Raw genomic sequence first — 14,573 nt, 5'->3', positions numbered from 1 at the left:
CCTGGTTCTGCCGGAGGTTTCTTCCTGTTAAAAGGGAGTTTTTCCTTCCCACTGTCGCCAAAGTGCTTGCTCATAGGGGGTCATATGATTGTTGGGTTTTTCTCTGTATCTATGAAGCGCCTTGAGGCGACTTTTGTTGTGATTTGGCGCTATATAAATAAAATTGAATTGAATTGAAAAATGCTGAACATGCTAAGGGTCCCTCAAATATACTTGTTAAATGAAAAAAATCGGCAAAAAAAAATAATAAAATAACAGCCACACAATCACAAATATGGACACATATGGAAACACACATGCACAGAGAGACACACACACAAGATCCAATTCAGTCAACCAGTCTAAATATATTGAATTTGAATCTTACAATGAGATCATCCCATTAAAAGGCTCTCTCTCTCTCTCTCTCTCTCTCTCTCTCTCTCTGTCACACACACACACACACACACACACACACACACACACACACACACACACACACACACACACACACACACAAGGAGAGAGAAGTAAGTTTCTAGCTCAGTCAAGCAGACTGGGAGCTGCTGAATTTGAATCCACCAATCAGAGAGCCTGTGCACTTTTTCCCGCCAAAACAGGTGCACGCAGCACAGAGAGACACAGGATTATTGCAGTCTATTTCTCATAGTGACGACTCCCCTCAAACAAATGACCATAATTTCCTAACCGTAGGGGCTAGAACGGTCATTCTTACACCGTTTTGTTCAGAAGAGATGGGGGAATCTTAAAGTGTTGACAATTTATCATTAAAATATGAATTATTAAAGATATTTGACTTCTAATGCACCATAACTGAGTAGAGCAAAGCAAAAACTGCCTTGACTTGCCCTCAAACAATGCTTTCTAACTCTAAATCTATTTGGAGTATCAATATCATTCTTTCACCGTAAGAGACAGCAGGCTTTGGTGAACAATCATGGAAATTTTCAGGTCTCTGTGGAAATCCATTAAAAAGATATGACGAGAGAAAAAAGTGGTTCATTTCCAGAGTTTGAAATCTGAAGAAATCTGAGCGAAGGACGAATTTCCTACCCTCAAACAAGTCACTTCCCATGAGGGGAGAAAAAAAATCTCCTGGATCACCTGCTTTGAAGTAGCAGCCAAGAAAGGTGTAATTTAAGTCTACGAGCAGTGAACACCCGTGTGCATACCTGTGTGGATCAGCGCGCTTGTATTCAAATGGTTTCCACATGTAATGGTCTGCAAGAGGATGTAGCGAGCCATAGCCCCGTCCCCCAGGGCATGAAGCAGGCATGGAGGAGATCCAGACCCCAGACATCCAGAGGCCCCAGAGTACGAGAGCCCAAGGAGGACCACCGGAGGGGCATCCGTGCCACCCTCATGGGAAGGGCTGAGGATCCCCAGACGAGGCGTCACCCAGTAGCCACCGAGCAGAAGCTGTGCCAGAGTGAACCGAGCCGCAGGCCCAGAGTCCATCCAGACCGGGGCCTATGGTCGCACTGCCAAGCCCCACAGGACCCGGGGCAGCCCACCCAACCCCACCGCAGAGGAAACTGTACCCACCCCAACATTCAATCGTCTCCCAGACTACACAAGACAACAGACACCCAGGTTAAGTTTATTCTCCACCTCTCCTATGTCTCTCCCCCACCTGCAGAGTGGACTCCTGCAAGGATGGAACAACCTCCCTGCCAGTTGAAGAGCCCCCCAGTTAGGCCGATGCACAAGAGGCCCCCTGCGCCAGGGCTGAGCCCCCGTGCACCCACCCGCTCACAACCTCGGTGACACACCGACGAGGACCGAAGCCCCCAAGGCCCAGCCAGAGCCCCAGCACGGAGGCGAAGCACCCCCGAACCCCAAACCCCCACGCCTGCCCCGGATCCACTCAGGGGCAGCCAGGCCACCAGGCCAGTAACCTACATCCACCAGTACAGACCATCCTCCAGCCCCGCTGCACGCAGTCACGAGGAGAACAACCTCTAAGAGCGACCAGAGCCACTAACCAGGCTATGAACACAACCCCCGGGTTAAGCCCTCCAGGGATAACGTCTCTAGGGGTCCTCCAGGCACCCTAAGCCCGTCCCAACTCCATATCAACCACAGTAGCTAAGGCAGGACCAAACCACGACCCCCTACCCCCGCTAGGTGATGGAGCCGATCAAAGGAGCCCAGAGGGATTGATCTAATGTGGTGGCAGAGGCTATATCGAGACTAATGTGATCTATTAGAAGGTTTCTATATTGGCTAGAATTAAGATTATTTTTATTTTTCCAGTTCATGAGGACCGTTTTCTTGGCGATGCATAGGGCAGTAAATACCACGTGGACTGTATTAGTTTCTGTAGTGACCTCATCCAGTTTTCCCAACAAGCATTCTAAAGGGGAGGTTGGAATTTTACATTTCAGACACTTTGATAAGTCTTCACATATCTCGTGCCAAAACTTCTGCACTGGTGGACAGAACCAAAGAGCGTGGATGTAATTGTCCGGTGAATTGGTTTGGCAGTGTGAGCAGTTGTTGGAAGATGTAAAGCCCATCTTGAACATCCGATGACCTGTATAGTGCACTCTATGTAGTATTTTGTATTGTATTAATTGCAGACTGTGATTTTTAATCAATTTAAAGGTTTTTAAGCATACGTGAGACCAGAAATTTTGGTCTAAGCTGACTGATAAATCTACTTCCCACTTTGCAATAGGAAGGGATATTGATTCATCTAATTTAGAAAGTGTTCTGTATATTTTAGATAATAATTTGGGGGATTTAAGAGTAAGGAAATGTGCCGCACTTGGTGGTGTTTGTAATTCAACTTGACTGAGGTTAAATTTCTTTTTTACTATGGATTTGATACGAGCTGTTGGGGAATTGTATAATATTCCTATCCAGTTTATGAAAGAGTTTCCAAAACCAAATTCTACAAAGAATTCTGCAGGGAAGCCGTCTGGACCTGGAGCCTTATTATTGGGCATACTTATCAGGGCTTCCTGGAGTTCACCTGGCGTCAGTGGCGAATCCAGTGCCATTGCTTGACTGTATAGTAATTTTGGAAGAGTTACGTTTTCAAGAAACAAATCAATTTCATTTTTAGATGGGTTTATTTGTGGTGAATATAAAGTTTCATAGAAATCCCTAAAAATGTTGTTTATTCTTCCAGGGTCATATATTGTGTTCCCCGATAAATCTTTAGCAGCAGATAAAGTTGTTTTTTCTTTATTTATTTTTAACTGGTTAGCTAGAAATCGACCTGATTTGTTACTGTGTTCAAAATTCTGCAAGCGAAGTCTTTGTATAAGGAATTGTGTTTTTTTTATTAATAATTTCATTTAATTCTAGTTTTGTTTTGCGTATTTTGTTCAATGTTTCCTGATCTTGGTCGCACGCGTAGGCTTCTTCTAGTGATTTGATGGTTTTTTCTAATTCCTGAATATTTTTGTTTTCTTCTTTCTTTTTGTGTGATGAGAAAGAAATTATTTTACCTCTCATCACAGCTTTCCCTGCTTCCCATAGAACAGAAGCAGATATTCCGGGAGTGTCATTAAAGTCTAAATATGAAGTCCATTCCTTTTTAAAATATTTAATAAAGTCTTCATCTTTAAGCACTGATGTATTAAATCTCCAGTTTTTTCTTGGCGTAGTATTATTCTTGTGCATTAGTGTTAAAGATACAGGACCATGATCGCTGACAGCTATAGGATGAATCTCAGTGTCTGAAATGTCACTCAGCAGTGAGCTGCTGACCAAAAAATAATCCAGACGAGAGTAGGAGTGATGTATGGAACGCCAGGACTGCCATAATGAATTAATTAAATACACCATTAAATAATTAATTAAATGTGGCAATAATTAATTAAAATTGGAATTAATTAATTAAATAAATAGTTATGACACATGTAATTAATTAATTATTGACACATTTAATTAATTATTTATATATTTCACATTTTAATTAATTATTGACACATTTTAATTAATTAATTATTGACACATTTAATTAATTATTTATGTATTTCACATTTTAATTAATTATTGACACATTTAATTAATTATTTAATGATATATTTATTTATTTCATTTTGGCAGTCCTGGCGCCTGGCTCTCATCATGAAATAATTTTATCTGTCAGCCTCACCCATCAAACTCAGGGGGCGGGGTTAACGCTGATCGAGTCAAAACCATTGCTTTGGCCTGGTGGCCATTGTTTTTAGCACACAACAACCGGCATGTGGAAACTAACAGAACTGAGCTTTGAAAAACCCTGTTTGTGTGTTACCAAATACCGTTTTAATATTTTTTAGCCGATAATGTAGTGGTTTAATCTTCATGTGTCTGGTCGGTTTGTCAAGATACAGCCTCTTTGCAAAAGTGCTTCGATGATTTCGGAGATGTCAGCCCAGTCTCACGGCAAAGTGTGGGATAGACCCGCTCGCCTCGCAAGCAATCCCACCGACAAAGCGCAGGCCCCGGTACACAGCTGTAGTAACCCCCGCTGACTTCTTTTACTGAGGTTATATTTATCGGTGTTTTATTTCCTGATGTTCTTATGTGTCCTACGTGTTTCAGTCGCCAATTCTGAATTATAACTAACATTAAAAACATGTTTAAGGAGGAGAGAGAGCAAATAAATCTGTTTAACATCTGATCTTTGGGTTTTTGTTCAGTAATCAGCGTGATCTGTGTATAAACGCATAAAAGAGATAACGTTGGTGTTTCCGTCATGTAGTAACTGCTGGCTTTAACTGTACAAAGGTTGACACTATGAAACACATACAGACTTCATGATGTTCGGCTAATATTTTTATTGTGAATATTAATCATGCTGACCTCGCTCTGTACACCAGCATATGCGCTGACATTGCTTTATATCGAGTACCGGCTGCCCAGTTAAACTGTGACTATCACCAGGTAACGTGGGCGTGTTTCTTGAATTAGCAGCAGGTGTTAAACAGCTGACAGATGAGGAGGAGGATGCATGCAGGTAAACTGAGGGTCTGTTGAGCTGATCGCTGGTTTCGTGAGAAAAATGTCAGCTCGTTCTTTATGTTACAGAAGCACAGAAACACAAGACCAGGCGGAAAGAGACGATCGTTCGGTGAAAATGAGAATCTGCGAATGCAACATGTGGAACACGGAGAGTGGAATATGTAAACAAACCGGTTAACGTAACCCCCTGGGTGCACTCTGCATGCTAATTGTTAGCAGAGCTAGTGAAATCTCTGAAAACATCTGAGCACTTTTGCAAACATGTTCTATGTTGACAACCTGACCAGACATACGTCGCGACATTCGCGGCTAAAACACTGTTAAAAGTGTAGCTGGTGACAGAAAAACGGGGTATTTTAAAACTACACCACCACCATTGCTGCCTGTGATTTGATCTGCATTCTGGGATACCTGGCTGCCCCAAGTCTACACAAGCAATCGATTATCTAGGATCGACCTGTTTTGACTTACTTTGCACGGCAACCAATCAAATGCTAGAGAAGCTGCATGGGCAGCGTTAACCCCGCCCCCTGAGTTTGATGGGTGAGGCTGACAGATAAAATTATTTCAAGATGAGAGCCAGGCGCCAGGACTGCCAAAATGAAATAAATAAATATATCATTAAATAATTAATTAAATGTGTCAATAATTAATTAAATGTGTCAATAATTAATTAAAATGTGAAATACATAAATAATTAATTAAATGTGTCAATAATTAATTAAAATGTGAAATACATAAATAATTAATTAAATGTGTCAATAATTAATTAAAATGTGAAATACATAAATAATTAATGAAATGTGTCAATAATTAATTAATTACATGTGTCATAACTATTTATTTAATTAATTAATTCCAATTTTAATTAATTATTGCCACATTTAATTAATTATTTAATGGTGTATTTAATTAATTCATTATGGCAGTCCTGGCACTCCATACTATGTGACTTGTCACCTAATAACTTTTGTGATGAACTTATTCAGCTACTAAACCACTTCCTGTTTTTAAAGAACAGATGTACACTTTGTGCAAAGTAGACAGGAAACGTAGGCTTTTGCAGAGTGTGCTTTTGCTTTGTTGATTCTGAGTGACGTTATTTTTGTACACACACACACACAGATATACAGACATGTATAAATAAACTACGCAGGCAGACGCAGATCGCAGATCTCAGAAGTGACTGCCCACGCGTGTAAAGACGACTGCAGTCTTTGTGTTTTCTAACTCAGGTGTCTTAGCTGAAGAACTGCGGGGTGATTTTTAGAAATCCCCTGTCACTCACTATGAGCATCATTCATTATTCTCCTCCAGTAATTAAGGTTAGGATTTGTATTTTTTTTTATTCCAATCCATTCTTCTTTTGCAGCATTTAAATGACCTTTATCAGATTTGATGGTTTTGTTAGAGACTTTTCAAAATGTGGGATTAAATTGTGTTAAAATGTACAAAACAGTGATGTCATGTTTTGAGACGAGGACCCAGGCACAGAGAGACTTGATGAATTTAAGAATCTTATGATTTAATAAAGAAATTTGCAGACTTGCACAGAGATGGTAAAATTATGATGACTGATAACGGAGACGAAGACAACAGACGACGAGGACAGGGAGGAACAGGTTTAAATGCACCAAGGAGACAGTCAGAGAGAACTCAGGACAACTGGAGACATTTAAGGATGCAGAGACTGACAGAGACGGGGACGAAGTCTCAAACTCCGCCGAGTAAAGTTTGTTGCCTGGCTGGTCAGCTCTCTGGGTGCTCAGCACCCTCAAAGCTCTGATCCTAGCAGCGCCCCTGCTGATAGCTGATAAACATTTACTGTGTTTTATGAAGCAACTAAATTACAGAAAAATTACAGGAAAGTAAACAAAAAGTAAAATTACACTTTTTAAATAAAAGCATAAAAATCAACACAATAAAAACTCCATAAACATCAACATCAGGAGTCACTGAGAAAATAAACATAATACTAGATCAAAGTTAAAGAATACAAAATATGCTGAAAACAAAAAGTTAAAGGTTGAACATTGTACAGTCCAATAAAATATAATCACACTTCTATGTTAAAGATAAACCAGTTTTAAAACGAGATCTTATCAGGCAGCAAACAGTAAATATGAGGTTTTTTACATGTGTCGTTTGTCTTCATCAACTGAGTTCAGATCTTTATCGTCTCAGTTCAAACTGGTCTCGACCTTTTCTTTGTTCTTCTTTGTGATCACATGAATGTTCAGTGAAGGCGTTTCTGTCCTTTCTGTATTTTAGCCATGAGCTCTGCTTTTTCTTTCATCTCCATCAGAGACTCAACTTGTCTGGTCCAGCCTTCAGAGGTTGCTGCAGCTGGCTGTGATTTTACCCTCTATCATTATCTGACTGCCTGTGACTATGTGCTGTTTCATGGATTTGGCTAAGCATTGACATCAAGTGATTCTTGATGATGCAGGAGTTTCTTGCCTTGCTCTATTTTGGCCATTGTCTCTGCTTTTTCCTTCATGGACATCAGAGACTGAACTCGTCTCTTCCAGCCTGGTTTGGCCTCAGATTTCTCTCCTTCAATAAGCATGTCGATGTACTCTGGAGTGGACAGAGGGTTGGGCTTCAGTGCTATCTCTTTGAGTCTGTTCAGACACTTGGAAGATCTCTCCATCAGTTTCACTACGTCAGCCTGCAAACTTTCATATTCAGCCTTCAGTTTATCAACCACTTTCTGAACAGTCATCTTCTCCCCTCTGGCTCTCTCATACTTTTCTTTCAGCTCCTTTATTGTTATTTTCTTTAACGTCTCTTGTCTATAACGATCTTTAACGTCTTTATAGCCCAATCTGTACATGTCCACCTGATAAGGGTTTTTGACAGTAACTTCAATCTCAAAGTTCTCATTTCTGCTGATCTCTGCTTCATGATCTTTAAGTTTTTCACTTGTCTCTTTTATCTCCTCAATCTTGGCTAACCCACGTTTCACCTGCTCCTGCAAATTTTCAACTGAAATCTCGAGCTGCTTTCTTTCCCTGAGGACTTCCTTTGTTAGTGTCAAGCTTTTAGTTTCTATGAGATTCAGTGCAGCAAAAAACTTCTTCATACTTTTTTTCCCCATCTCCCAAAACATGAGATCAAAACCTCCTTCATCATCATCATCATCATCACTCATTCTGTCTCCTTCAGCTGATTTGTTATTTGCAAACAGCGCTGAGGTATTGAACTTGAAGTGAACCGGCAGTCCGTCTTCTGTTTTAGGACATGGGACTCCTGCAGCATTGATCGCCTCGAGAACTGGAGGTCGCTGACCGTCTGCAAATGTCACCACAATGCTGATGTTTTCTGCCACATCTTTGCCAAAGATTGAGAGCACTGAATCAAACACATATCTTTGTGTTGGTGTGAGTCGTGCTAAAGCAGCCTGAGCTACAAAACACACAGCATCAATTTCACTGACACCATGTGAGGAAGAGAAGAGATTACGTAGCTGCTCTGTGATCTCTCTGTCTCTTTCTATGCCTCTTGTATCTCCAAAGCCTGGAGTGTCCACAATGGTCAGAGAGAACGGGATTTTAAATCCATCCTGGTGGTTGATTTTGTAAACAGTGACTTCAGAGGTCTGACTGTGAGCTTGTGATGTTGACTGATCCTCATTAATGAATTTAAACCTGAAACTGTCCTCCCACTCGACACCAACAATGTAGTTGATCATCCCATCGATCAGAGTGGACTTTCCTGATGAAGTCGCTCCAAGAAGCATTATTGTACGACTCTGCCTCGTGCTTTCTTCTCCAAAGTGAAACTTCCTGCATCCATATATGTTCATGTGTTCTTCTGTCAGAGGCAGTTTGTAAACTGAGGGGGAATCAGATTTGATCTTTTTACTTTTATGCCTGAGAAGCTCTTTGAGGTGTTTAAATCTTACGTGTGCCATGCTTGAATTTGGTTCAAGTCTAAGTTTTGCAGGAGGGCTGCAGGGAAAGGTTTTAACAGAAACTTGATTATCCGGCCCGATACCTGCTGAGGTCACTGCTCTGCATCTGAACACATACTCTGTGTTTGGCTTCAGATCTCTCACTGTGACTTCTTCAGCCTTTGCTTCTGTCTTCTGCTGCCATCCATCCTCTCCACTGACACAGTACTCAACAGAGTAGGAGGTGATGTTCTCTGCTCCAAATCTGGGTGGAGAAATCTTCAGTGTCACACTGTTGTAGTTAATGTCAGCTGCTGTCACAGTTTCAGGCTTTGAAGGAGGCTCAAAGTTCTCACTGACAGCAAATCCATCTTCATAAAGGTGGATGCTGGAACCTTCCTGGGTCTCATTAGTTAACCCCACTGTCAGGAACTTCATGTTCTTGTTCTCCTCATTGGCCTCTGCAAAATCACTGAAGAGTTTTGCTTTTCTCCTCATTTCAGCTGTTACTTCTTTTGAGGCGTACCATTGTTCCTTCTCTACATCATGAGTGTGAGGATCTTGAAGGTCTGGGTTGGTTTTTCCTCTTAAGTATCTTGATAAAGCTGAGAGGTACGGTTCATCCTTTCCCAGAGAGGTGAAAACAAAACACACAACATGCTCTGCACTCAGACTTTCCTTGTACAGATCATTTTGAGACGAGATGATTTTGGTGTTTTTCATCATCCTGGTAAAAGACATTAAAGTGTAGATTTCTCTCTCTTTACAGTCCATCCAGTCATTCAGGTTTTTGCTGTTGAAAGGTGAAGAATGTCTCTTCTTCAGGATCTCTGCAAGATCAGCTTCCTCTTCTCCTCCTCCTCGGATTGATGGAAGCTTCTTTCCCAAAGTCTGTTGGAAATCCAGTTTGAACTCAGAGCACATTTCTTTAAAACTCTTAATTTTTTTAAAAATCTGTGGGAACTGCTGTGCAGTGCTGGTTCCCAGTACATCATTGCTCCTCATTTCCAGCTCACTGAAGTCCTCCAGGACTGTCTGTGCTTCTTGAACTAATCCTGTACTGATCTCACGGACGAGTTGAGCAGCAGAAGAATCTAAAACTGTCAGTGGCAGCAGCCAGACCTTCACTGGTACAGCTTCCTCTCCCAGTAATCCTGGCAGGCTTTGGTAAACTTTTATTGCATCTTGAAAGGTTGTTGGTGGTTTTTGAAGACAGAAGTCTCCATAAAACCTGCAGGAGAATTTATGAACACTTTCTTTGTCCTTGTCTTCCATCTTCAGGGAACCTTCACCCTCTACAGAAAGTAAGGGAATCTTCTTGATGATCACCTTCAAGTTGCCCTGAACATCTTGATGATCTTCATGTTCAGAAACTTCACGGTCAAACACAAAGAAAGCTTGTGCTCCATAAAGAATAGCTGTGACTACATGTGTTGCTAAGCCTTTATCAAAAACATATGAATGTCTCACATTGTCCCTTCCAAGATGATTCATGGACAGCTCCTGGAACTTTGTGGTTGCCTTGTACTTCAGTGTTACTCTGGCCTGATTTCTGGAAGATTTACTATTATTCAGATATTTGGCAGATCCATCAACCTGAACCAGTCCACCCAGGAAACTTGCCTTCAGTGAAGCATCAACATTTAGAGCTGAAGATTTGTCTGAGATTGATTCAGAAGCAACTATTTCAAAATCATTAGAGGCCTGTGGTCTTTCTGCTATATCTTTCTTCAGGTCATCACGATCCCACAGAGTCAATCCTGCAAAGACAGACAGACTTCATTTAATCCCACACTAGGAAAATGAAAACAGAAAAAAAAGATGAGAAGAAAAAAAGCCAAAATACTACACTGTGTACAGATTGTTACTATATACACTAAAATACCAGAAGGTTGCTGCTATTATTATTATTATTATTATTATTATTATTATTATTATTATTGTATAAATAAATTGCAGTGGGAGTAATATGAATTTTTTAAACAGTATTTAAAAGAAGTAGAACTCAAGTTGAGCTTCCTGAACACGGATTTCATTATAGATAATAAAATTATTGCAACAGTCTCTTCACGATGTATAATCACAAGTGCTGATAATTTGGAACCTTATAAACCACGTCTGTCTATTCTCCCTTGTCCATAAATCCTGAGTCAGTTCATAATACAGTTCCTTTATCAACTCCTTAAACATGTTATAGGCAGAGTGATCTTCTTTTTTCATGGTTAACAGCACAGCAACAGCTGAGATCTCAGTCGTTTCTGTTCTATGTAGTTTAACCTCAACAACAAGAAAGTTTTACACTGATATATCGTGTGAGCTAGAGAATCTGGGGATCGATTCACCAGTCTAACAAAAGATTCACTCCTCCATCTTATCCACAGCCTCCCTTTTAAAAGTTCCTAAATAATATAATTTATTTTTAAAAAGTACACAGTTGTCTAAGGAGTTTGGAAAGAAAAGCGTCTGGACTTCTTTAAGTTGCTTGAAGACGTTTCACCTCTCATCCAAGAAGCTTCTTCAGTTCTAAGGTCAAATGGTGGAGAGTCTCAGATTTAAACCTAGTGGGAGTGTCCCCCCGCACCTGATAGGGACATGGACCCCCTAATGATCCTCCACCTAATCACACAAGTCAAGGCGTAAAAATGGGTGTGAGTCACAATCAGCCAGGGTTTCGGGTGAGCTCAACCTGGCCCCACCCCATCACATGATTTCCTGAGGTCAGATGGCCCAGGGTGTGAGTGGGCGTTAAGGCGTCTGGGAAAGACCTCAGAGCTGGATTATAGATGGCAGACAGTTGGTGTTGTAAGCCCCGCCCTCTGTTCAAAGATGGTCACTCACAGTGGACGTAAATGGCTTCATTTACTCCTCTTTCAAACCATCTGTCTTCTCTGTCCTAAACGTGAAGAGCCACCTCGATGAGACAAGACCATCTCCAAAGGACAAAGTTCACTTCTTTGAGGATGCCAGTGTCCATGTTTTCATTCAAGGTATTTCATAGAGCAAAGCAACAAAAACAGCACAAAATATAGGAAGGAAAAATATCTCATATTTTTGCTAAATCTTCAACTTCATGTAACTTAAGTGGATGAACAGGAGAGAAGCCTGAATGAGTAAAAACAGGAGGGTCAGGATCCAGTAAGTTGTTAATTTTTATTATTTGACAAAATAAAATCTTTGAAGTAAATGTTTTGCTCCACAGCTTTCAGCAATCAAGATCGTGGCTCAAGAGTTGGGAGTTCGCCTTGTAATTGGAAGGTTGCCGGTTCGAGCCCCGGCTCGGACAGTCTCGGTCGTTGTGTCCTTGGGCAAGACACTTCACCCGTTGCCTACTGGTGGTGGTCAGAGGGCCCGGTGGTGCCAGTGTCCGGCAGCCTCGCCTCTGTCAGTGCGCCCCAGGGTGGCTGTGGCTACAATGTAGCTGCCATCACCAGTGTGTGAATGTGTGTGAATGGGTGTGTAAAGCGCTTTGGGGTCCTTAGGGACTAGTAAAAGCGCTGTACAAATACAGGCCATTTACCATCTGGAGTGGAAGTTAAAAGAAAAAAAAAGGCTAGCATAATTACTGGGATGGGATGAACTGTCTCACCAGCTGACAAATAGTTTCTGGATTTACTGTTCTAGTATGTTTTTGCAGAAAGCAGCTTTGGGATCGCTGGGTCTGAATAATGGGGCACATTTCCCATACAGATATTCATAGTTCCAACCAGCAGCATACTGTTGTGCCCTTTCTCAAAGGAAAAGTGGAGACAAGGCAGGAAGGTTAAAGCTGAGGGGACGAGGTGGAGAGATTTGTTTTGTCTCTTTAAAAAAAAGTCTTCCAATCCAACTAAACTGCGTATATTCTGAGGAACATTCAAACATATCTAGAATTTCCTTCCTGTTTGGGAAACTTCACAACACATATATAATCCCCTCATCTCTACAACTAATCAACAAAACACTAGTAGAAAAACTTCTGTTAACCAATGATCTGTTATTAAACTGAACCACATTCTGGTGCAAAAACTAAATGGAGAAAAAAACAAACAAAAACAAACAAACAGAAGTTTTCCTTGAAAAAAATAAATAAAAGGCTTTCAATTAACTTTAATAAAATTAGATTAATTGTAGCAGTTTAACTGACATTTGAATGTTGTATATTACAGATTTGCAGGATGAAAAACAAACTACATGAATGTGATCCATGGTGTTTTGCGGTGTTCTGGATCATTTCACTTGTGTTGATTATGAAATGTTAAATACTGTAAATCCATCGTCTCTAAAATACTGTGATTACCTGCATGCATTTTGTATTTTATATTCCTTGTTGGCTCTGAAAGAAAAACTCCTACAAATGCACATGATCTATAAAAGTAACTGCATCCATGTCCTTTGCCTTAAGGAAGAGGCACAGTGTCAGTTTTAAAACGGAAAGACGTAGACACGGATGTTTTGGTGGCTGGCCTTATTGCTTTGTATTTGAAAGAATTTCTCTTTCACAGCATTAAAGGAGAATATTTAATTCAGTCACACAAACATGATTTTCTAAGGTTTACTAAGTCTAATGCTAACTTTTGATGCTGAAAGAGGCACATATTATTTTGATTGTGGGGTTTGTGATAGTTGGTGTATAAGTGTGATGGGTCACAGCTTAAAGTGGAGTCCTGTAACTCTTCACTCCATCCTCACAATGAGTGTTTAGAGATAAGTCCTCTTCTGCTCCTGAGTGATAATACTCGGATCATATTGTAACTTGAACTGAACTAAAGTTTCAGGTTTTTAGCTGGATTTCTGCACACAGATTACATACCATACTAAAATGTCAAAATGCAGCTGTTAATTAAACTGAGTTTTATCAGTTAAATGTCTTAAATACATAACATCAACTAATAAGTTCCTGCCACCTCACAACCTGCAGAAAAACAAGCACAACTTGCATAATTACACACTGCACACTAACTGTGCTCATTAACAAAGGGAGGGCTGTGTATGACTATATTATTTTGTTTGGACATAATTTGCTTCCTCATTGGCTGCTTGTTTCTCAGCCACTAATTTGAGCAGCTTTTAGTAATTATTGAAATGAACCGACTGCATCTTTGTATATCATTAGGTGGATTGTTAAATCACCCAAAGGACTTCCATGGGCAAAATGCGTCATCAACTACTTCCCCCACAAAACTGATTCAGCGCCTCTTTGGTAAATGCCAACAGTAGATTTTTGTGTGTGTATGTTCTGTGGTTTTGTGTTGGCACAGACTGTTACTAAATATTGTTTTTATTAACTTTCTTGCATGAAATATTCTTAAAGTGAGAACTACATTTCAGCTCTCCATATTTTACTTCTGGATAAAAATGGCAGAGCATCACTACATTATGTTCCAGCAGGACCACCCCTCTGCTCATATTAAATGTTGTCCCATGCTGATACTTTCTTGTTCCCCACTGACTTCTTTTCTCCCACTGTACCTGAACTAGCAGAGACTTGGTGTTTTATCAGCACCTGATTTGTTCAACAAAGCTGCAAAGTATTTCTTGGCTAACTGTGTTGTCATGTCACTTTTTTCTTTTCTGGAAAAAATATATCTGTATAATCTATATATTGAATTCTTACCTGGGATCAGTGAGTCTTTGCGGCAGTCATACAGCATCCCAAGACTGAAAGGCCGGCCGAGTGCCGCCACCTCCATCGTACTGCCAGATCCAGAGTCCATGGCTCAGTCTGAACAGGACCAAA

At 40.6% G+C, this 14,573-nt stretch overlaps 1 protein-coding gene across 3 annotated transcripts in view; it reads right to left on the bottom strand.

Annotated features, from left to right (window-relative positions):
* The window catches only part of LOC120744769, a 63,206-nt gene extending 48,633 nt beyond the window's left edge, over positions 1-14,573 (bottom strand). The window contains exons 1-3 of one of the 3 annotated variants that reach the window (XM_040049321.1): positions 14,451-14,573; positions 7,463-10,617; positions 6,564-7,258 (exon numbers count right to left, since the gene is read on the bottom strand). In XM_040049321.1, coding sequence (XP_039905255.1) covers positions 7,199-7,258; positions 7,463-10,617; positions 14,451-14,550 — 3,315 coding nt within the window. In that variant the 5' untranslated portion in view covers positions 14,551-14,573 and the 3' untranslated portion in view covers positions 6,564-7,198. Of the gene's footprint in view, positions 1-6,563; positions 10,618-14,450 lie in introns of those variants that run through there. The other 2 variants (XM_040049320.1, XM_040049316.1) reach the window with 2 other exon arrangements.

This window comes from Simochromis diagramma, unplaced genomic scaffold, assembly GCF_900408965.1.
Source record: "Simochromis diagramma unplaced genomic scaffold, fSimDia1.1 OVJJ01000355.1, whole genome shotgun sequence".
Lineage (NCBI taxonomy): Eukaryota > Metazoa > Chordata > Actinopteri > Cichliformes > Cichlidae > Simochromis > Simochromis diagramma.
Note: the sequence above shows the minus strand (reverse complement) of the source record. Positions and strands in the feature narration are given on the sequence as shown.